Source organism: Mesoplodon mirus (assembly GCF_964341445.2).
Source record: "Mesoplodon mirus genome assembly, chromosome: 11".
Taxonomy (NCBI): domain Eukaryota; kingdom Metazoa; phylum Chordata; class Mammalia; order Artiodactyla; family Ziphiidae; genus Mesoplodon; species Mesoplodon mirus.
In genome coordinates this window covers 75,256,395-75,282,279 of record NC_138987.1, presented here as the reverse complement: position 1 = coordinate 75,282,279, position 25,885 = coordinate 75,256,395, and the positions used below count along the sequence as shown (strand labels likewise).

General features: G+C 36.0%; 1 protein-coding gene across 1 annotated transcript in view; it reads right to left on the bottom strand.

Moving 5' to 3' along the window:
* Window positions 1-25,885, bottom strand: part of SYT10 (synaptotagmin 10) — a gene marked incomplete at both ends in the record, with an annotated part of 82,104 nt that overhangs the window by 34,532 nt on the left and 21,687 nt on the right. The window contains 2 exons of the mRNA XM_082636251.1: window positions 5,753-6,320; window positions 25,384-25,741. Coding sequence (XP_082492377.1) covers window positions 5,753-6,320; window positions 25,384-25,741 — 926 coding nt within the window. The remainder of the gene's footprint in view (window positions 1-5,752; window positions 6,321-25,383; window positions 25,742-25,885) is intronic.

Sequence of the window (25,885 nt, the reverse complement as noted above, 5' to 3'; positions counted from 1 at the left end):
TACTGATGGCCAATAAACACATGTAAAGGTGTTCAACATCACTAATCATTAGGGAAATGCAACTCAAAAACCACAATGAGATACCACTTCACACCTGTCAGAATGGCAATTATCAAAAGACAAGAAAAAAATTTTGGTGAGGATGTGGAGAAAAGAGAATACAATGCTGGTGTAAATTGTAACTTGGTGCAACCACTATAGAAAACAGTGTGGAGGTTCCTTTAAAAAATGAAAAAATAGAACTACCATATGGGCCAGCAATTACACTTCTGGGTATTTATCTGAAGAAAACAAAAACACTCTTTTGAAAATATATATGCACCTCTATGTTCATTGCAGCATTATTTACAGTAGCCAAGATATGGAAACCACCTGTTTCCATTGATAGATAAATGGATAAAGAAGATGTGGTATATATGTATACAATGGAATACTACTCAGTCATACAAAAAGAAAAAAATCTTGTCATTTGCAATAATATGGATAGAACTTGAGGGTATTATGCTAAGTGAAATAAATCAAAAGAGAAAGATAAGTACCATGTAATTTCACTCATATGTGGAATCTAAAAAATAAAACAAACACAATAAAACAGAAATATACTCACAGATACAAAGAACAAACTGGTGGTTGCCAGAAGGGAGGGACAAATAACCCTAAAGTTTATATGGAAACACAAAAGACCCAGAATTGCCAAAGCAATGTTGAGGAAAAAGAACAAAGCTGGAGGCATAACCCTTCCAGACTTCAAACAATAATACAAAGCTACAGTAATCAGAACAGCATGGCATTGGCACAAAACCAGACAAAGATCCATGGAACAGAATAGAGAGCCCAGAAATAAATCCACATGCCTATGGTCAATCTTCAACAAAGGAGGCAAGAATATACAGTGGAGAAAAGACAGTCTCTTCAGCAAATGGTATTGGGAAAGCTGGACAGCTCCATGTAAATCAGTGAAATTGGAACACTACCCCACATCATACACAAAAATGAACTCAAAATGGCTCAAAGACTTAAATATAAGACATGACACCATAAAACTCCTAGAAGAGAACATAGGCAAAACATTCTCTGCCATAAGTTGTAACAATGTTTTCTTAGGTCAGTCTCCCAATGCAATAGAAATAAAAGCAAAAATAAACAAATGGGACCTAAGCAAACTTACAAGCTTTTGCACAGCAAAGGAAACCATAAACAAAATGAAAAGACAACATACATACTGGGAGAAAATATTTGCAAAGATGCAACTGACAAGGGCTTAATTTCCAAAACATACAAACAGCTCATACAACTCAAAAACAAAAACAAAAAAAACAACCCACTCAAAAAGTGGGCAGGAGACCTAAATAGACATTTCTCCAAAGAAGACATACAAAGAAGACAACAGTCATGTGAAAAGATGCTCAATATTGCTAATTATCAGAGAAATTCAAATCAAATCTACAATGAGGTATTGTGTCACATCAGTCAGAATGGCCATTATTAAAATGTCTACAAACAAATGCTGGCTAGGGTGTCGAGAAAAGGGAATCCTCCTACACTGTTGGTGGGAATGTAAATTGGTGCAGCCACTATGGAAAACAGTATGGAGTTTCCTTAAAAAACTAAAAATAGAGTCACCATATGATCCAGCAATCTCACTCCTGGGCATAAATCCAGAAAAGAGGAAAGCTCTAATTTGAAGAGATACATGCACCTCAATATTTGGAGTGGCACTATTTACAATAGCCAAGATATGGAAGCAACCTAAATATCCATCAACAGATGAATGCATAAAGAAGATGTGATATATATAGATAGATAGACGCACACACATGTATACAATGAAATAGGAATAATACTTAGCCATAATAAAGAATGAAATAAAGAGACTGTCATACTAAATGAAGTAAGTCACACAGAGAAAGACAAATATTATATGTTATCACTGATAAGTGGGATCTAAAAAATAGTATAAATGAACTTATTTACAAAACAGAAATATTCAAAAAAATAATATTTGATAGACCCTTAGTTAGAAGATAATAGATTCAAGCATTTTATAGCTATAAACCAGGTCAGTGTGGTTACACACACACACACACACACACACACACTTACTCCTTTGAGAATTCCTAAGTGTCTAGAACATAGTTGGTGCTGAAAAAAAAATGTTATTTGAATAGATGAGTAAATAAATAAATATGCAAAATGAAGTGGTTCTGTTCATAAGAAGGAAAGCTTTTCCTTATCTATGAAAACTTTCAATGGATTCTTGAGTATGTATAAGAAAACTACATTTATATATTCAAAATACATTAGTATTTATTAAACAGGACTTTCTGAAAAAATGTTAATTAAAATCTGAATAATATTATTCTCACATAGTTTAAGCTTAAAATGTATATAAAGGAATATGTTGCAAATCATTCCTTCTCCATATTCATCCAGCTTCTACTATTTTTGCCAATAGGTAACAACTATTATTAAATTCTTGTGTCTCCTCATATAGAACTTTTTTTGTATATATAACTGAATATGAATATATATTTCTCTTTCCCATTACAGAAGTAGAGGCATAGGGTACACACTGTCCTCCAATGTGATTTTTCCCTATGTTAAAGATATTTCTGTTAGTTGAAGAGCCAACTGGCTTGCCATATTTGTAATATACCACTCTAAAGTGAAAACTAATGTTTTGCACAGAATAAAGACATGCCTTTATTTTTTTATTTTCATTCAACCTGAAATTTAAAAAAAGCCCTGCTAATTCCTGATAAAAATATTAAACCCTCTTGCATAGAAATAATTTATTGGTAATAAAATTATAAATACATGATACGTGCCTCTTGTTTCAACCATTTAGGATTTTTAACAATAAATTTAAAATATTTCTGGTTTATTTTACATATGAAATTGTGCTAGGCACTGAATAATTTTTAATTTGTGCTACACACTGAATAATTTTTGCCTACAGAAAGTAGTTAATGTCAACAAATATAACCAAGCATATCAAAAGGTACATCATTGCACTTTTTTTTTTTTCTTCTGGGAGATTTGTACTAACATACATTCTTTCACTTGGCCTTATATGCAAATATGCTAAGTTATTTATTCAACAAGTATTTAGTGAGGGTATATGACTACATTACTTTTTTTCCTTTCTCCTTCTTTCTAGAACATTCTATAATTTCTGTGTGAAATTACTTAAAATTAAAGATGTGTGAGTAGGAAAAGACAGTTTCTTAAGCAAATTTCAACTCACATTATTTTTTTCATTTTTATTAATATAAGAATATAAAATTGTTTAATAATTTTTCAAAAGCTTGAGAAGTTTTAATTAAATACTACATTAACCATAAAGATGATACTAGTGTATACTGTGAACTTTGGTCCCATAGTCAAGGAATTTAGGTTTCATCACTATCTTTGCAACAAAAAAGTCATAAACAGTATCTAGAACAGTGTGTGGCTCACTGTTCCAGTTAAAGAGTCATTTGACTAGAATAATTTAATAATACATATTATTATCTGCATACTTCCTTTCATATCCAGAATACTGAAATGAAAATGTCTATGTTGTGGTAGGCAGAATAAAGGCATCCCTAAAGATGGCTGCTTCCTAATATCCTGACCTGAGTATGCTACCTACATGGCAAAAAGGACTTTGCAGATGCAATTAAGATTATAAACCTTGTGATGGGAAACTTATCATAGATTGCTCACGTGGGTTAAATCTAAACCAAGGAATGCCCGTGACTGCTAGAATCTGGAAAAGGCAAGGAAATGGACCACCCTGAGAGGCTCCAGAAAGGAACAGAGCCCTGCCAATACCTTGATTTTAGTCCAATAAGACCTATGTTGGACTTCTAACCTACAGAAATATGAGGTGATAAACTTGTGTTATTTTAAGACACTACATTTGTGGTAATTTTTACAGCAGAAATAAAAAATTAATACTTCAAGCACATGGGAGAGTTGAAAATAAAATTGAAGAATTCATTAATATTTACCAAAAAAACAGTTTATGTTCTATTAGCAGTCAAAAATTGAAGCTTCCACAAGGGATTCTTACTGTTTTTTAAGGACCAGTATGGAATACAAAAATTTATGAATGTAAAAAAAATAATCCACTGTCAATCACCTATAAAATTATGTTAATTTTTAGACTTCACTTAGGGGTTACTTACCTGAACCCAAATATATGAACAGAACAGTTTTTGTATGGTAACGTTTGTTGCACCCCTAGTACTTACAGTACATCAAACACAGAGTAGGCAATCAGCAAATATTTGTTGAATGAATAAAAGAAGGACTAATATAAGATTGGCGAATCAAGAGAAATAACCTAACAGTTAATTATTATCTGCATTTGTAGAATTCTACAGAAGGTGTCATATATTTAAAACAGTAAAATTCACTCTTCACCACTTTTATCCCTGTAGGAATATAAGTAATAATGTGAAAAACAATATGAAATCAAAAGAGATCCAGTTTGTTCCCTAATAGATTATCACAGTGGAGACCATGAAATAAAAACCCAATAATGAAAATTTAATAACCCTAAATACTGGTTGTACTTAGTAAAACATTAATAAGGGGGAAACACAAAAGGAGCTATTTTGAATTAAAAAACAGTTTTCTTGTTTTTTAAATAATCCCTGTCACTGTCCAAAACTTCAACATTTCTAGTTTATAATTTGTGGTAAAACTTAGACAAAAGATGTTAAGAAAACCTGGTAGTAAAAAATTAAATGTCTTCATTTAAAAACTAATAAATGAAAAAAATTTAGCAATCTAACCTCCAAAGAGACCAGTTCCCTAATTCTGTTTCTCCAATTCTATTCTGGACAAATAATCTTGAATAAAAAAGAGATTTATGTATAGAGAATGCAACAAATTTTTAGTCTAACAAAATTTATGCCTAATTCAAATGTCCAACAATAAAAGAATGGTTAGGAAAATGGATCATATATTTAAACATCATGTACTAAAATATATATAGCACAAAAAAATGAGTGTGAAGAAATTTAAACTTGGTTTGATCTTAATTATTTTAAAACATTCATAGAAAAAAAAGTAGAAAGAAATATGCCAAGTTTTTACATATAATTCATGGCATTATGGATTATTTAATTTTATGTTTTTTACCCTGTTTCTAAAATTTTCAATATTAAATTATTTTATAATCAGAAAAAGCATTTTGTAATGAAAAGGAAAATTTCTAATGTAAACAATTACTTCTTGATCATTCGGCATTTCAAATGCTATAATCGTATCAATTCCACAAAACCTCCTGAAGGAAGGTTGTTTTAGATAAAATCAAGGAGTTTCCAGTGGCATCAAAGTACGTTTTAGGTTTAATCTGAGGAACAAAATCATCTTAAATAATGAAAGTCAATAATAACTATGAAGAAACTGAGTGTTGATAACAGGTTACAGATAAATATTTTACAAGAGAAAAGGCCTACTATTTTTGGCAAATTACAAGAAATGTCCAATACAGTGAAGTAATGAATTTCCCCAAACAGAAAGTGTAGAAACAAAGGTTAGATGTTGAAAGAAAAGATTTTTTATTTATACAATCACTAATGTTACCTACATAGTGTTAAGTGTCTGAATTATTATATATGTATGTAATCACATACTCTGTTTGCAGGTCTTTAGGACATAAATTCTCTAATTTGTAGAACTAATGTGGGTAAAAATTAGTCTATTTTATCACTGCAGGTCAAATAAAAAGGAAGACATTGGTGGAATTATAACTTACTGTGGTAGCACAATGAATATTTTTCCATACTGTGGCTTCCCTGGAGAGATCAGAGGCTTCGAACAAATTATCAAAAATCACTTCCCCAATCATGTCATGTCTAGAAAATCTGTCAAAATCATACACACCGAAATGTAGTTTTCGGTTGCTTAGTTGATCATATGCTACAGGAAACTGAAAAGTTTCATCAAACACAGGATTTAAAGTTTTTCTGTGCACACGGGTCTGAAATTTCTTTTTCCTGTCTGGAAGAAGATACATCTTCACGTAAGGGTCAGAAGTTCCTGTGAAGTCTTTAGCAGGGAGATCTAAGGCTTTGATAATTTTAACAACTAGAAGTTCATTTTCATAATCATACTGGAGGGTGAAGTTAAGCTTCCCACAGGTTTTGACATCTTCTTTCTTGTTGCCCTCAGAGTCAACTGATTTCTGTTTGTAGAGCTCTGGTTTTATTCTCCCAATGCTGGTTGTTGTTTCTCCTCTTTGTAAAATGGGTTCTGTGCCCATGCCAAAATCAACACTGGAAACCTGCATTTGCCTTGGTAGGTGTCTTCTGAAGGAATTGTGTCTGTACACACACACATACACACAAAATCATTTAAGTAGATCATTTTGATGATAATGTTATATACAGTGGCATATAAACTCTCCCCCACACCCAGGATAATGGGAGCATTATATCTACAGCAATAAACAGATGGATACACACACACACACACACACACACACAGAGTTACTTTTGAAAAACCAGGAATGCAATTTTCAAAGAAAAGTCTCCTAATATTATAGAAACACCTAAAACACACATATGTACATTTTTATGAGCTTTTGGTATTTTTATGTACCATAATAAGCCCAAAATTTTTCAACACAATTGTAAAGAAAGATGATTACCAAAAAAGTTCAGTATTCTACAAAATGTTACCTGGGTGTATCTAGATGTAAACATTATGTAAACAAATCATTCAGATGACTGGTTTCTTTTCATCTGAATATTTTGGTCTTATGAATTTCCCATTTTAGTGATGACAATATTAAAAAAAACATAAGTCCACATATTCTTATTCTGTGTTATTTCTAATACTTAAGATAACTAAATGAATGTGTATTTTTCAAAAGAATATATAGTTATGACAGAAAAAATTAGTACATTTTCTTTTTTTCAACATGGAGTGGGCTTCAGAAACTCTTAAGGATTAAAAAACTGTAGAATTTTAGAGTTTGGGGCTAAATAATAGTTCTTAAAATTCAAACTGAATTTCCTATACTCACTGTTACTATTTATCTCTCCAACATTTCCAGAACATTAGGTATATCAGCTTACTAATGGCTCATAAATGTGACTTGCATTAAGATCTGCTTCTCATACTTTCTCCATGATTTCTAGCATGAGCTATGTCAACTTATGTGTTTCCTCACTGTCTGGTTCCAGGTCTTTTGTTCTTTTCTCTTCTCAGTCACTCCATCAGACTAATAATCTGTTTTGGGGCTATAATTACTACCTTTAATCTGGTGATTCCCTAGATATTTCTCAGATAGACAAAATCCTAGTTCCATATCTCTTTGTCTTGAAGGGGGATTTCTAAACAAATGTCCTAATTTTGTTCCAAACTCAAGCAAACTAATTATTTTCTCTATTTTGCTTTCAAACCAGTTCACTCTTCCACAATCTCTGACAATAGTTCTAACATTTTTATCAGTCACTTATGCTTGGAATACTGCAGTATGCTTGTTTGAATCACTTTTCCTTTATTTCATGGGATTTGCTTAATTTTCTAAGTCCTGTTGATTTTTTGCTTTGAGATATCTCATATAATTGTCCATTCTACTCTATTTCCATTGCTATTTGGTCCATATCCTCATCATCTCATACTTTGCTTTCTACAGTAGCCTTCAGCTTGGCTTTCCATCTTTCATCTCTCTCTTAAATTCAATGTCTCTCCAGCACTTACTTCAAAATCCTTTATGCTTGCTGTTATAACTTTTTCCACTTGATCATAATTGAAAAATTATTTCTATATAAAGAAACAAACTAGGATAACTTTATCTCAGATGAGGGAATAAGTGCCTAATTAAAACTATACTGAATTTAAGACCCAATATTTTAGTTTCAGTATCTAAGTGAGTATATATGTAAAGGTCTTTACTAAGTTACTTAAATCTTGAAGTGATCTGTTTCCTCAGATTGATCCTCAGATTGATCCCATTTTAATGTATTGGACATGCTATGAAATGTATTATGATCCTGAATCTATTCCAGATATACAAGATCAGGGGCTTAAATTAGGGTCAGGGAACCATCAGGTAGCATTTAAGAAATAATAAGTATTTAAAAAGGAATACAGGAGACTTCCGGGTAAGATGGCGGAAGAGTAAGACGCGGAGATCACCTTCCTCCCCACGGATACAACAGAAATACAGCTACACGTGGAACAACTCCTACAGAACACCTACTGAACGCTGGCAGAAGACCCCAGACCTCCCAAAAGGCAAGAAACTCCCCACATACCTGGGTAGGGCAAAGCGGAGAGATCCGCACACAGAGGATCGGTGCCGAGCGGCACTCACCAGCCCGAGAGGCTTGTCTGCTTGCCCGCCGGGGCGCGCAGCGCTGGAAGCTGAGGCTCGGGCTTCGGTCAGAGCGCAGGGAGAGGACTGGGGCTGGCGGCGAGAACTCAGCCTGAAGGGGGCTAATGTGCCACAGCTAGCCGGGAGGGAGTCCGGGAAAACTCTGGAGCTGCCGAAGAGGCAAGAGACTTTTTCTTCCCTCTTGGTTTCCTGGTGCACGAGGAGAGGGGATTAAGAGCGCTGCTTAAAGGGGCTCCACGGACGGGCGCGAGTCGCTACTGAAAGCGCGGAGCCCAGTGACAGGCGTGGGACGCTGGGGCTGCTGCTGCCGCCGCCAAGAAGCCTGTGTGCGAGCGCAGGTCACTGCCCACACCGCCCTTCCGGGAGCCTGTGCAGCCCGCCACTGCCGGGGTCCCGGGATCCAGGGGCGGCTTCCCTGGGAGAACGCACGGCGCGCCTCGGGCTGGTGCAACGTCACGCCGACCTCTGCCGCTGCAGGCTCGCCCCGCACTCCGTGCCCCTCCCTCCCTCCCGGCCTGAGTGAGCCAGAGTCCCCGAAGAGGCTGCTCCTTTAACCCTGTCCTATCTGAGCGAAGAACAGACGCCCTCCGGCGACCTACACGCAGAGGCGGGGCCAAATCCAAAGCTGAGACCCAGGAGCTGTGAGAACAAAGAAGAGAAAGGGAAACCTCTCCCAGCAGCCTCAGAAGCAGCGGATTAAAGCTCCACAATCAACTTGATGTACCCTGCATCTGTGGAATACATGAATAGACAACACATCATCCCAAATTGAGGAGCCCGGAGTCAGTGCTGTGCCTCTGAGGTGGGAGAGCCAACTTCAGGACACTGGTCCACAAGAGACCTCCCAGCTCCACATAATATCAAACGGCGAAAATCTTCCAGAGATCTCCATCTCAACACCAGCACCCAGCTTCACTCAACGACCAGCAGGCTACAGTGCTGGACACCCTGAGCCAAACAACTAGCAAGACAGGAACACAACGCCACCCATTAGCAGAGAGGTGGCCTAAAATCATAAAAAGTCCACAGACACCCCAAAACACACCACCAGACGTGGACCTGCCCACCAGAAAGACAAGATCCAGCCTCATCCACCAGAACACAGGCACTAGTCCCCTCCACCAGGAAGCCTACACAACCCACTAAACCAACCTTAGCCACTGGGGACAGACACCAAAAACAACAGGAACTACGAACCTGCAGCCTGCAAAAAGGAGACCCCAAACACAGTAACATAAGCAAAATGAGAAGACAGAAAAACACACAGCAGGAGAAGGGGCAAGATAAAAACCCACCAGACCTAACAAATGAAGAGGTAATAGGCAGTCTACCTGAAAAAGAATTCAGAATAATGATGGTAAAGATGATCCAAGATTCTATTTCCCAGATCCAAAATCTTGGAAATAGAATAGACAAAATGCAAGAAACAGTTAACAAGGACCTAGAAGAACTAAAGATGAATCAAGCATCGATTAAAAACACAATACATGAAATAAAAAATACTCTAGATGGGATCAATAGCAGAATAACTGAGGCAGAAGAACGGATAAGTGAGGTGGAAGATAAAATAGTGGAAATAACTGCTGCAGAGCAAAATAAAGAAAAAAGAATGAAAAGAACAGAGGACAGTCTCAGAGACCTCTGGGACAACATTAAACGCACCAACATTCGAATTATCGGGGTTCCAGAAGAAGAAGAGAAAAAGAAAGGGACTGAGAAAATATTTGAAGAGATTATAGTTGAAAACTTCCCTAATATGGGAAAGGAAATAGTTAATCAAGTCCAGGAGGCACAGAGAGTCCCATACAGAATAAATCCAAGGAGGAATACGCCAAGACACATATTAATCAAACTGTCAAAAATTAAACACAAAGAAATCATATTAAAAGCAGCAAGGCAAAAACAACAAATAACACACAAGGGAATCCCCATCAGGATAACAGCTGATCTCTCAGCAGAAACTCTACAAGCCAGAAGGGAGTGGCAGGACATACTTAAAGTGATGAAGGAGAAAAACCTGCAACCAAGATTACTCTACCCAGTAAGGATCTCATTCAGATTTGATGGAGAAATTAAAACGTTTACAGACAAGCAAAAGCTGAGAGAGTTCAGCACCACCAAACCAGCTTTACAACAAATGCTAAAGGAACTTCTCTAGGCAAGAAACACAACAGAAGGAATATACCTACAATAACGAACCCAAAACAATTAAGAAAATGGGAATAGGAACATACATATCGATAATTACCTTAAATGTAAATGGACTAAATGCTCCCACCAAAAGACACAGAGTGGCTGAATGGATACAAAAACAAGACCCATCTATATGCTGTCTACAAGAGACCCACTTCAGACCTAGAGACACATACAGACTGAAAGTAAGGGGATGGAAAAAGATATTCCATGCAAATGGAAACCAAAAGAAAGCTGGAGTAGCAATTCTCATATCAGACAAAATAGACTTTAAAATAAGGACTACTAGAAGAGACAAAGAAGGACACTACATAATGATCAAGGGATCGATCCAAGAAGAAGATATAACAATTGTAAATATTTATGCACCAAACATAGGAGCACCTCAATACATAAGGCAAATACTAACAGCCATAAAAGGAGAAATCGACAGTAACACAATCATAGTAGGGGACTTTAACACCCCACTTTCACCAATGGACAGATCATCCAAAATGAAAATAAATAAGGAAACACAAGCTTTAAATGATACATTAAACAAGATGGACTTAATTGATATTTATAGGACATTCCATCCAAAAACAACAGAATACACATTTTTCTCAAGTGCTCATGGAACATTCTCCAGGATAGATCATATCTTGGGTCACAAATCAAGCCTTGGTAAATTTAAGAAAACTGAAATTGTATCAAGTATCTTTTCCGACCACAATGCTATGAGACTAGATATCAATTACAGGAAAAGAGCTGTAAAAAATACAAACACATGGAGGCTAAACAATACACTAATAACGAAGTGATCACTGAAGAAATCAAAGAGGAAATTAAAAAATACCTAGAAACAAATGACAATGGAGACACGACGACCCAAAACCTATGGGATGCAGCAAAAGCAGTTCTAAGAGGGAAGTTTATAGCAATACAATCCCACCTTAAGAAACAGGAAACATCTCGAATAAACAACCTAACCTTGCACCTAAAGCAATTAGAGAAAGAAGAACAAAAACATCCCAAAGTTAGCAGAAGGAAAGAAATCATAAAAATCAGATCAGAAATAAATGAAAAAGAAATGAAGGAAACGATAGCAAAGATCAATAAAACTAAAAGCTGGTTCTTTGAGAAGATAAACAAAATTGATAAACCATTAGCCAGACTCATCAAGAAAAAAAGGGAGAAGACTCAAATCAATAGAATTAGAAATGAAAAAGGAGAAGTAACAACTGACACTACAGAAATACAAAAGATCATGAGAGATTACTATAAGCAACTCTATGCCAATAAAATGGACAACCTGGAAGAAATGGACAAATTCTTAGAAATGCACAACCTGCCAAGACTGAATCAGGAAGAAATAGAAAATATGAACAGACCAATCACAAGCACTGAAATTGAAACTGTGATAAAAAATCTTCCAACAAACAAAAGCCCAGGACCAGATGGCTTCACAGGCGAATTCTATCAAGCATTTAGAGAAGAGCTAACACCTATCCTTCTCAAACTCTTCCAAAATATAGCAGAGGGAGGAACACTCCCAAACTCATTCTACGAGGCCACCATCACCTTGATACCAAAACCAGGCAAGGATGTCACAAAGAAAGAAAACTACAGGCCAATATCACTGATGAACATAGATGCAAAAATCCTCAACAAAATACTAGCAAACAGAATCCAACAGCACATTAAAAGGATCATACACCATGATCAAGTGGGGTTTATTCCAGGAATGCAAGGATTCTTCAATATACGCAAATCAATCAACGTGATACACCATATTAACAAATTGAAGGAGAAAAACCATATGATCATCTCAATAGATGCAGAGAAAGCTTTCGACAAAATTCAACACCCATTTATGATAAAAACCCTGCAGAAAGTAGGCATAGAGGGAACTTTCCTCAACATAATAAAGGCCATATATGACAAACCCACAGCCAGCATCGTCCTCAATGGTGAAAAACTGAAACCATTTCCACTAAGATCAGGAACTAGACAAGGTTGCCCACTTTCACCACTCTTATTCAACCTAGTTTTGGAAGTTTTAGCCACAGCAATCAGAGAAGAAAAGGAAATAAAAGGAATCCAAATTGGAAAAGAAGAAGTAAAGCTGTCACTGTTTGCAGATGACATGATACTATACATAGAGAATCCTAAAGATGCTACCAGAAAACTACTAGAGTTAATCAATGAATTTGGTAAAGTTGCAGGATACAAAATTAATGCACAGAAATCTCTGGCATTCCTATATACTGATGATGAAAAATCTGAAAGTGAAATCAAGGAAACACTCCCATTTACCATTGCAACAAAAAGAATAAAATATCTAGGAATAAACCTACCTAAGGAGACAAAAGACCTGTATGCAGAAAATTATAAGACACTGATGAAAGAAATTAAAGATGATACAAATAGATGGAGAGATGTACCATGTTCTTGGATTGGAAGAATCAACATTGTGAAAATGACTCTACTACCCAAAGCAATCTACAGGTTCAATGCAATCCCTATCAAACTACCACTGGCATTTTTCACAGAACTAGAACAAAAAATTTCACAATTTGTATGGAAACACAAAAGACCCCGAATAGCCAAAGCAATCTTGAGAACGAAAAATGGAGCTGGAGGAATCAGGCTCCCTGACTTCAGACTATACTACAAAGCTACAGTAATCAAGATAGTATGGTACTGGCACAAAAACAGAAAGATAGATCAATGGAACAGGATAGAAAGCCCAGAGTTAAACCCACGGACATATGGTCACCTTATCTTTGATAAAGGAGGCAGGAATGTACAGTGGAGAAAGGACAGTCTCTTCAATAAGTGGTGCTGGGAAAACTGGATAGGGACATGTAAAAGTATGAGATTAGATCACTCCCTAACACCATACACAAAAATAAGCTCAAAATGGATTAAAGACCTAAATGTAAGGCCAGACACTATCAAACTCTTAGAGGAAAACATAGGCAGAACACTCTATGACATAAATCACAGCAAGATCCTTTTTGACCCACCTCCTAGAGAAATGGAAATAAAGACAAAAATAAACACATGGGACCTAATGAAACTTAAAAGCTTTTGCACAGCAAAGGAAACCATAAACAAGACCAAAAGACAACCCTCAGAATGGGAGAAAATATTTGCAAATGAAGCAACTGACAAAGGATTAATCTCCAAAATTTATAAGCAGCTCATGCAGCTCAATAACAAAAAAACAAACAACCCAATCCAAAAATGGGCAGAAGACCTAAATAGACATTTCTCCACAGAAGATATACAGACTGCCAACAAACACATGAAAGGATGCTCAACATCTTTACTCATTAGAGAAATGCAAATCAAAACTACAATGAGATATCATCTCACACCAGTCAGAATGGCCATCATCAAAAAATCTAGAAACAATAAATGCTGGAGAGGGTGTGGAAAAAAGGGAACACTCTTGCACTGCTGGTGGGAATGTGAATTGGTACAGCCGCTATGGAGAATGGTATGGAGGTTCCTTAAAAAACTACAAATAGAACTACCATATGACCCAGCAATCCCACTACTGGGCATATACCCTGAGAAAACCATAATTCAAAAAGAGACATGTACCAAAATGTTCATAGCAGCCCTATTTACAATAGCCCGGAGATGGAAACAACCTAAGTGTCCATCATCGGATGAATGGATAAAGAAGATGTGGCACATATATACAATGGAATATTACTCAGCCATAAAAAGAAATGAAATTGAGCTATTTGTAATGAGGTGGATAGACCTAGAGTCTGTCATACAGAGTGAAGTAAGTCAGAAAGAGAAAGACAAATACTGTATGCTAACACATATATATGGAATTTAAGAAAAAAAAAATGTCATGAAGAACCTAGGGGTAAGACAGGAATAAAGACACAGACCTACTAGAGAATGGACTTGAGGATATGGGGAGGGGGAAGGGTAAGCTGTGACAAAGTGAAAGAGCGGCAAAAAAAAAAAAAAAAAAAAAAAAAAAAAAAAAAGGAATACAGGTAGTATGTGTTGTTGTGAATTATTAAAGAGGTCTAGATAATCCAGTTAATACATTCAATATTCTTAAGAGATTTAGAATATTTTACTAAACAATCTAATATTTCTGCCAAAATCACTTTCACAACAATTTTAAATTTTTTTTAATTTTTGTGAGCAAAAAGCTCCCAAGAAATTAATTCCTTTTTTTATAACTTGATCCATAATTTCACCTCCCTTATGCATTTCAACATAATAAAATTTAAGCTTCTATCTTCTCCCTAAAAATTCAATCATTTATTTCTTATGCCACTGAATATAATTGGGCAGCTGTAAAGCCCCTTCTAACAAGAATCAAAAAGTAGTAACATTTTTGTTCTAGTAAGCCAGTGCCCCCATTATACAGTAAATAATTCATGTTTTAAGTCACAATTTAGCTAGTCAGTTAAGAGAAGCTTTAATTATTACAATGTTAAACTATTGCCATGACAACACAGATCCTCTTTATCTTCTTGAATTTTTTTTCTCTTTTGGAATGACAGTGGTAAGTGTCTATTTAGTCTCACACAAATATCAACCAATTAAAGTACAGGCCATTTGACTGTTACTGACCCCAATCTTACCCTTCAAACCCAGGAAGGCACTGCATAAGTACTCTTCCAGATGGAGAAGGAAAAACTTTCCCCACCTTACCTGAAATATCTGAGAGTAACTACTAGATATAGTCAATATTATCTGATGCCATAGGAATAAAATGTATTAATATGGTAATTTTCAAATATTTTTTTCACCAACAGATCCTTTCTTTCAAACAAAATCAGAGACCAGAAGTTCAACACGTACGGAGAGAGTTGCTTTGGTTAATGTGTGAGTAGAGTCCTGGAATCTCACTAGAAACCGTGCCAATTTTTCCACACGACCCAGGAGAAAGCACTTGAAGAGCATTACACTGAGATGAGATTTAAAAAATGCTGGACTGAAATCAGACTATAGTTTGGTCCCAGCCTCCCTATGGAGTAACAGCAACTTTGGGCAAGTCACTTCACTTTTTTGATGTTTACTTTCCTCATCCATAAAACCGTCCTTTCATAGTTGTGAAGGTCAAATGAGATATTACAGATAACTTTGAAACTTACCATTTTTCATACTGCTAATAATTATCATTAGAGTTTAGGACACATGGAGCTGAAGGGCAAATGCTGTAATGAACTCTCTGGTTCTGACAATCTCAAATCTAGGTTTCCTGTTTGGGGATACAGAGTTGGCACAAAGTCATTCTTGTGTGAGCATGTCCTGGACTACCACCCTGGACAACAGATTCCCTCTGACTCTCACTTCTCAGCCACAGCAGTTCTTTCTTCCTTAAGTGGGAAACCTATATCCTCCTACTCTTACTTGCAGTGTCTTTACTAGCTATTAAATTTATCTTAGGTACTGCTTGAGAAATAAGAGGTGAAAAGCAAAAATATATTTAGCAGCGTTTTATTTGTTTATTCAATATATTTACAAGGAGTTCATCTCTCTGTTTTAATATTAATAATATTTATATAGGAAACTATCACCATATATTAAAAGTTGTAACCCTGTTTTATAGCTAAAGAGGCTCAAATAATAAGACTAAATTAATTTGCTGGTAAACAAAGTTTTCATCTTTATTTGTTTCCTATTTTTTCCATTCAATTTGAAACAATGACAAGAGTGACTCATTCAGCACAAAAATATCTGAACATATACCAAGCAGGGCACTATATATATGAAGGCAGACTAAGTTGTATAATGTACCACAAGGAATTTTTGAAATTAATTCATTGTCTGATGTCAGCACAATCCTCTATATCTTTAATCTCTTCTTTAAATGTTCTTCTCATGTTATTGCTCAGTAGAAGCCTGATTCTTCCCCAAGGACACTGTTTGTTCTGTGCCCCTATCATGTGGTGGTTGATATTTTTGCGATAATCCTTGTTCCACTGGTCCTAGAAGTGAAGGAGTTGTCCATTCCTCTTGTCCTTCATTACCACATTCACATCATTCTCCCTGAATACACTACTCCCGGCTCTAAAGCTCAAGTCAACAGATCATATCCCCATTACCACTTATTGTTAGTCATTTACTAATACTCAAATCACTCCCTTCAAAGTGATTTTAATCACTTGGTTCACTAACTCTCTTTGACAATGTTTTTGCTTCGATTCCTAGCCATGAACAAGTTTCTTCCAACTACTTGGCCTCTAGGTTCTTTTAATTTCTCTCTTCTAATGATGTTCTCTATTTACCTCAGTTACTACCATATTCATAGCCAGATTTCATCATTATTAATTAGCTGCAAACTCTCCACAACCCCAATTTCACACATGCTTCTCTCTGAGCAGCACCTCTTTCCAGCTCACACCCTCTTATATTCCAATTCAAATAACTTTCCAACTCACAAGAACCTCCAATACATTGATTCTATCACTATTTCATAATCCCTAGTTCCTTGATATCACTTTTCCCTCTTTATCCAGTTTCAATTCCATTGTTAATCAATAGAGCCATTCTCACACATACATTCCCAATTCTCTTGTTGCTCTCTACCTTCTTAGTTGCAGGGCAAAACCACAGTCCTGGTTGAATTCAACTTTCCATCATATCTACACCTGTACATGTGCAAGCGAATACAACTAGAGAAAAACATAAAAGAACTCTCAATGTTCCATTTTAAATTCATGACCACATTCCTCATTAAACCCTAACACTGAAGAGCAAACCATTCTCCCTCTTAATCTCCTAGGTTCACAAGACTATTTCACACCTTCTCACTTTTCTTCAAACCTCTAACACCTTCCTCATTCCCAATCTCAATTAATGACCTTACTTCCTATTTCACTAATGAAGTTGAAGCAAAGAGCAGAAACCTTCCACCTCATCAACCTGTTATCAGCATCTGTATACATATTTTTTACTTTTCTGATATGATTAATTACCCATGTTATTATCTAAAGCCAATCCCTCCACTTGTATATTAAATCCCATTTTCTCTCATGTCACCTTCAAGGCTGCTCCTCTTTGCTTCCTGCATTATTAATTCTGCCTCTTTGCTGGATTATTACCATCAGCACAAGAGGATACTGTTATTTCTGCTATCTTAAAGGAACCTTCCATTCACTCTACTTCCTCTCTCTGTACTGCTGTTTCTCTAACACATTTGCAGCAAAACTCCTTGAAAGAGTTGAGGATAGTACATCCACTGTCCAATTTATCTTCTCCCATTCTATATAAACTCACTCTAACTCGTTTTTCACATACCAATTCTGACATAATAGCTCTTGAAAATGTCAATAATGTCTCCCTGACATTGCTAAACTCAGCGGTCAATCCATGATCCTCACCCCACTTGACCTTACAATAGTCACCTGACAGTTAATCACTCCTGATTGTTTACATACTCTCTTCACTTGGCTTTCAGGTTATACCCTCCTGGTTTTCCTTCTTCTTTACTAGTCTCGACTTCTCAGTCTACAATGCTGTTTCTGACGTCTTAATATTGGAGTACTTCTGGGATTCATCTCTGGTTTTCTCTTTCTTATCTACACTCACCTCTCTGATAATATCATCTCCTGGCTTTGAACACCATCTCTATGTGGACCCCAAGTTTACATATGTTTTACAGATTCTCTCCAGAATTCCAGAGTTATTATCTGGTTGCGTACTCAAATTTTCCACTAAGATTTCTAACAACATCCTTAAACACAACAGTTCCATATCTCCTGTTTTGGGCTCCCAAACTCACTCCATTCACAGCCTCATGTTTATCAATTTTATCTTTCCAGATGCTCAGGCCAAAACATGCAGTCATTCTTGACTCCTCTTTTCTTACTTATGCCCAAGCTAGTGTGTCATAGTCTGTTTATTCTATCTTCAAAGTATATCCTGAATCCAGCCAGGATATAGATATATATATCCATCATTAACTACCATCTCCTTGGTCTGAACCACCATCACTTCTGGCCTGGATTACAGCCTCCATAGTGGTCTTTCTGCTTCTATCATTTTGCCTCCTTCAATGTTTATACTCAAAACAACAAAGTAATCCTTTCAAAACAAGTTAGATCATGGCACTCCTCTGATTAAAAACTCTCTGGTGGCTTTGCATGTTACTCAAAGCCAAAAGTGGTTTGGGCCCTACTACCTCTCTGATTTTTCTCCTAGCATTCTCCACCTGGTTCTCTCTGCTACACCTACACTGGTTTCCTTGTTGTGGTTGGGACAGAAAAGGCAGATTCCACCTTCAGGACGTCTGCACTGGTTGCCTCCTCCACAGGGAAAGTTCTCCCCAAACACCAGCATGGACCACCCTTCCATCTCCTCATTCAGACCTACCAACCCCTTTATTTTGCACTAGTATTTTCTACAGAATCTATTATCTTCTAAAACATCATGTAACTGACTTAGTTATGTTGTATGGTTCCTCTCCACAAGAATGCAGGTAGGGAATTTTGAGTTTTGTTCCCTAATGTGTATCAAATGTCTAGAAAAATGCCTGGCACATAACAAGTGTTCTATAAATACTGTTGAATAAATAAGTTAAAAATTTTCCCTGAAGAATTTAGCCATATGACTAACAATCCAATCATAATAAAAGCTGTTTCAAAAAAAAACTGGTTTTCTTCTCAATTATTCAATGTAATGCTTAAAATTAATTTAAGTAACTTATCTTTATTCTGTTCAAAGAATTTACAGGAAACTTGTTTTTAATAGTAATTAAGGAAATGAATTGTTCTTATTCTGTAAATACTTGTCCCTTGGCCTTTCACTATGTTAAAAAAAAAGCTTACAAATCATAAAAAGAGATGATAAGCAATTGTTTTTGATCCAGCATATATTTAAAGGAATAGAGTATGAAGTAATTAGGTTGGTAGTTTTTGATCTACAAACAAAGTTCTGAGAACATAATATTTTATATTAAAGAAAAGAAGTAATATAAAATGAAGCCTAAATAAAAAAAAACTCACAATAACTACTTGTCAGATTAATAAATCCAAGAATATTCTGTTTGGTATTGCTAGGCCCCTATAAGGTCTTTTGACCTTAATTTTGTATTCTAGCTCTAAATTTCTATGCTCAATTTGTCATTTAGGTCTTCCCTTACTTGGAATTATGTTGCTGGCTATCATGAGCCTCTCTCCTAGAGAGGTCAGCTAGAATTTGAAGAAAAATATTGTAGTCCTCCAACTGAGTTGACCTACCACCCTGGTCCCTCCTTCTGTTCCTCCACATCTCATTGAGCATACTGAAAAGAGTGTATTGAAATCACTTGTTTCAGACGTACCTTCCATTCCCCAACCCTTCTACTAGTAGTCTTTATAATAGCAGAACTAAATATTATTAATCTTTTCATGAATTTCATAATAAACACATGCTGGGATTCAAGAAAGTCTGTTGGAGTTTGTATGAAATAATTTACTACAAGATTCTTGTCACTAATAAAAGTCAACTTCCCAAGAATTATTCGTACTATGAAGAAGAAGGGCCTAATCAATTTATAATTAGTGCTTGTAAAGAGGAGATAATATTTATCAGTGCCAGAAAACAAACTCTCCAAGTCTGAATACATTTATAAGGTTTTATCTCTGACCTTGGTTCAAAGAGCCACCCCATTTCAGAAGTTAGTTTATATACCAAATACATATGTTTCATAGCGGAAATTATTTAACCACCTCAAGCACCGGCACAGCATGTTTTATGAAGTTTTATTTCAAGGAGTTAGATCTCAGGTTCTCTATTGTTCTGGCCAAGCACTTCTTCTTGATATCCTAGCTGGTTAAATACCATTTAAATTCTTCCTTTGTGTAACATCTTGTCTTCCACTCCTTACAGTATCTTAGAATGAAAATTACATTTTTTGCTATCTTTAGAGAAGGACTTAACTTTCAAAAAATCTCAAAGAAAACTATGCACTCCAGTATTACATATTTTTATGTAATTCTTCATTTCTCTTTTAACAATATACATTGAGTGTTCTTTCTGACTTTATGTGTGATGATATTAAGAATTACTTTTCTAAGCAACCATAGCTAATTGTAAATCCATCAGCACATATGAGTCAATGATTTCTTTCCATGTCATGCTTTTGTTCATGTTCAAATGGACCTGTCACTAGGTTTCCAAATTATTTTCAGTAGGTACTTATAATCCTCTCTAACAGTGGCTAACCTACATAATTTCTCATCCTCAACAAATTATTTTGCCACTTACAATTCACCTCATTTCACACTGTTAATGAATGCACAGAAAATTGGTCCTCGTACTCCTCCTTGGGAGTACACCATCATTAACCTTCTCCTAATATTAGCAATGTTTATCTCACCATCTGATGCTGTCTTTAAAGGAGCAAAGCAAAGTGGAGAGATCATCAGTCAATCCAAAACATTCACTTGATGCTTATTATGCACCTACACAGTGAGGAAATTAGGAGCACATTAAAGTGGGTTATACAGACTTGTTCTTTGAGAACTTAGCATCTCAGGTCTGGCAAACAGCTAGAGCTCAACATTAAGACAATAAATAATTGCTAGACTGTAGCTATGGCTTTAAAGGACAATAGCTTATAATTGGACAAAAAAAGATGCATTTTCCTTAAAGATCTTATAGTGGATAAAAAAGAGTTTATCATTCTAGACAAGGGAAGCAGCATAAGCAAAAGCACAGAGGCAGAGAGTTGAGGTCTACAGGAGGATGATAAAAAGACCAAGCACCCTTCTAACTGGCAACCATGAAAGATCCATTTGGATAAATAAAATGAAGTCATCAAATTCATTTACTGATTTTTTAAATTCAACAAATATACCCTGAGTTCCTACGGTGTTTTGTCTAGGTATCAAGATCAGTACAGAAATAAAATTGGCAGGTTTTCTTCCTAAGAAGGCAGTGTAGAGCTATATGTGTGGGGCAGTATGGACTCAAAATGTTATAAGATTTTTATCATGCCTGAACTACTATATTACTTTCAAAATAGATGCCTTTTTCTATTGTCTGTCCTACACACTGTTGTCAAATTAATTTTCCTAAAACACAGCTCTTTATCCAAAGGACTCTTTTGCTACAAATAGTTTTGACAGGACAGACCTTGAACAATTTTGGCCATGATTCCAAGGCCTCCTCAGACTTTAATCCCAGCTGACTTTATCTTCCATTACTCCTCCACTGACCTCTATTTTCTGATCAAGGCAACTTACCTGCTGTTTTCATAATAAGATTTGCCATTCTGTGTCTTTTCACATAAAATGTTTCCATCTAGAATGTGTACTCTCTTCCAATTGTCTTTATGTGAATTCCTAGTTTCCTTTGGTCTCAGTTTAATGGGACTTCTCCATGCCTCAGCTAAAAATGATTTTTGTAATTATCTTAATTCCACATTCTCCACCACACAGTTTGCACTTGTAGTTCCTTATGCTGAAGTTGGTATCTTATCTCTCTGCATTATGCTGTGGATTTTTTTCCAGTTCACTAGAGTTTGCAGAGTGGACAGAGTATGAAGAGTACACTGACTATACCCAAAAGTTATATCTGCTGACTGTATCTACTGAGTAAGGCTATTGGATGAATCAACAGTCAATCAAGACAGATGTGAGAATAATGTTAATAATAAGAAATACACAGATGTCTGTTGGGTTGTTTGGCTGCCAGCAGGCTGATGGGGCCAAATGTCCAGGTATTTGAAAAGGAAGATGAGAACTTGGGAAATGTGGCAGTTTCCGGCAATGTTGTTAAACTAATCAAGATGCCGCTTAAGAATAGTGACAAAACTTGAGAGAATATGTCATCTATTGTCTGAACCAAATAAAATGGAGTCCCAACAGCAGACTAGAGCTGGGATATATTAATAAGGTGAGAAAACCAAGCATTAAAGTTAAATTTACTGTGTGTGCATGTGTGAGTGGTGGGGTGGGGGGCGGGGGGCGGTTCTGCTTTGCTAGACCTCAATGAAAAGTTAGCATTTGAGCAGAATAATCTGATTTATAATGATGTGCCCTGGATCTCTCTGTCTGCATAATGAACTCAGCAATTTCCCCTTCCTCTCTATATAAAGGTAATTTTTAGTATGATGAAGTAATTATATAGATGAGGGGTTTTGAGAACTAGGAATAATCAAGTTTTCTGCAAGGAATTCATCCCAAGGCTAAACAGATTAAACTCATGACTCTTGTTATTCATGATAACCACATATAATTCCACATTTCCAACTGAGCAGAATGAGCAGGAAGTGACCCTCATTCTCCAATCTCCAAACTACCTGCCCACAGCAGACTTTAACCATCTTTGGTTGCAAAAAACCATATTCCCTTGGCTTTAACTCTTAAAACATGTTCCATCAATCTGGATAAATCTGAATTCTAACTTTCACCAGCTGCATGGCTTTAGGCAATTTTTAAAATCTCTCTGGGCTTCAGTTAACTCACAAGTAATGGGTATAATTAATAATACTTACTTCATACAGGCTGGCAGAGGATTAGCAGGAAGGATGCCTGGCATAGTGACTAAATTGCAGGCACTCAAAAACAATACTTTTTTTTCTTCCCTCTTCAGCCACTCATAAACAAGGAAATTCAAAGAGGTAATGAAATTATATCAAAGTTCTAGCAGAACTATGAATTTGTATTCCACTTTTTCTCTTAAGAAAATATGAGATGTACAGGTACAATCCAATTTTTATGTTTTTTAAGATTGAGAGAAAAAGGTTTTTTTCTGATTTCTTCAATTTCATCTAATAACTGAGAAATCCAGGGCTAAAATGACCTGTTGTCATTCCCTATTGTATTTTATTTCTAGAAACCAATTCTGCATCTAAAACCAAACTTCACACGTGTTCTCAGTATGTATTCTTTCATTCTCCCCTAGCTAGGGATAATCAGATAAGCTGTATGTTTACATTCAGCAGATAATATTTTGGAGATAGTACTTCATTTTTCTGAGGTTTCCAAAAAAAAAAAAAATCTGCACAAAGAAAGGCAAGATATTGTCATAGCTTACCTCAATTTGTCTTCATTAATTGAGTGTCCTTATGTAGGGTGCACTTATCAACTGAAAGAGTTGAATAATTCTGAATACTAAGTTGATATATTGTCATAGCCATTATCAATATTTTTAAAAAATGTTTTGTAGGTTAATTGAACACTTTTACCCTGAAATTTCTGGGTATGTTAAGGCTTTATTAAATACCATAGTTGGCCACAGTTTGCAGTTGTGATAGTAATGACAATCAAGTAACCAACCACATGAGATAATTTTGAAGCAGTTTTTCCTATAAATATAAAGAAGTGGCACATGGGATAATTATTTTATAGTTAAATATCCATAAATAAATTTAAATGAATGTATACTGGATTATAAAAATGAACCCAAATGCAGTGCTCAGGAAAACTTGTCAACATAATAACTAAATATGAGGCATACCTTGGTTATAAAATTTAAATAGCTCAGAAAAGTATAACACCTCCATACATCCTCCTTACCCCAAAGTTTCTCATCCCCGAAGTAACAATTATTCTTACTCATCCCTCTGGAATTTATTTCAGAAAGAAGACAAGTTATTTATAGATACAATCCTTTTTTATTTTATAAAAGATATATTGAATATTCTTTCAATCCTAGTAGCAAGCATGACCCATGCAGTTTTTCAACTAGACAGATTTCCAAACCCACAAAAAGTACGTCATGTCAGAAAGCATGGATGCATCTTTGATTTAGAGAAGTAGGAAGGTAAGATTAGGAAGTCAATCAGTTAGCAGAAAACAGACTTACCCCCATTGCTATCGATTTTTACCCTGTCCTAGTGTAAAACTAGTTGCTACTTCTGGGAATCAGAGAAACACTGCTACTAACATGTTTTTCGTGTTAAAGATTGAATACCATACTTAGTAGAAAAAATGGCTTTTCACAAGAATCTTTTTCCCTTTACAGTTAACACAATTCAATACACACCACAGCAAATTATTTTCCTTCAAGCAAACTTCTGCTGATTTTTCCAGGCTGAGTTAAAATGCACTTCCTTAAAATGTATCTCCTTAAGGAGGTCTCCCTCTTCCTTCCTTTCATGTACACTCCTTGCTATGCTCATGATATTCATCAAAGCTCTTGTGGAACTTACCATACTCTAACCAGTATAAGAGTTTGGTCTATGTGAGTTCAAATAAGCAATGAAATTTTCCAGCAGTTTATGCGGTGGGTGCTAAACAACTGTAGATGAAACATTAGTCTCTGTTACTCAGTTTTGACTGTGAACTTGTGGATAATTTCATGAAACGCATTGCAAATGGCTGTTTTCTTGATATTTATTGGTTGTTTTAAACTAAATTGAAAGACTGAAAATAGCAATGATCAAACTGATATTTCAAAGGAAAAAGTCAATAAATAATAATCTTGGGCTTCCCTGGTGACGCAGTGGTTGAGAGTCTACCTGCCGATGCAGGGGACACGGGTTCGTGCCCCAGTCCGGGAGGATCCCATGTGCCATGGAGTGGCAGGGACCGTGAGCCATGGCCGCTGAGCCTGGGTGTCCGGAGCCTGTGCTCCGCAACGGGAGAAAAACTCTAATTAGATGATTTTAATGAGACCTCAAATTCCAGTAAGCCCCTTTCATGGTACTGCTCTCTGTTTGGCTTCTTTGTCCTTAATTTCTCTCTCTTCATCCCTATTTATTCTGTCCTGCCAATTCCCTCCTTATTCTATTATCTGTTTCCTGTGTCTTTCTCATTCTCCTGTTTGTCTTTTCTTTTCTCCTTTCCCACCTCAGTTTTTTTCTCTTAGAAAATCACATACAACACACACACACACACATACACACACACACACACACCACAAATAGTTTTATATATTTGATCTTTCCTTACCGGGATGAAGATGTAGGCTCAGTAGTTTGTCTTTGCACACGTGCATGTTTAATTAAATGTTCTGTTAAAGCAGTTTGGACTTCTGCTGGGATATCAGGGGAAGTGTGGCTGATTTTTATTGCAGGCTCAATAGCTCTTAGTGCTGGTTCTCCATTTTCTTTAACCTCTTTTTTCTCTTCAGTCTCAAAAACTTCAGTGGGAGCACTTGACATGCTCTGTGGAAGGGTACTGACATTGCAAGTCATGGGTTTGCTCTTCCAACAAGGCCAGCACAACTTCCAGAAGACAAAAAGTGAAACAACCAACAAGGCCAGGCCACAAAAGCTGACAACAACTGCTAACAGGCTGACTGAAATATCTGGAAAAAATTACAATGTAAAGAAATATTAAGTCATTGATAGTGTACGTAATAGGGCAGCAACAATGGGATAATTTGATATTATGGTTATTATTAATAGTTTGCTGATTTAGAGTTTCAAAAATTTACTTTTAAGTATCTTTG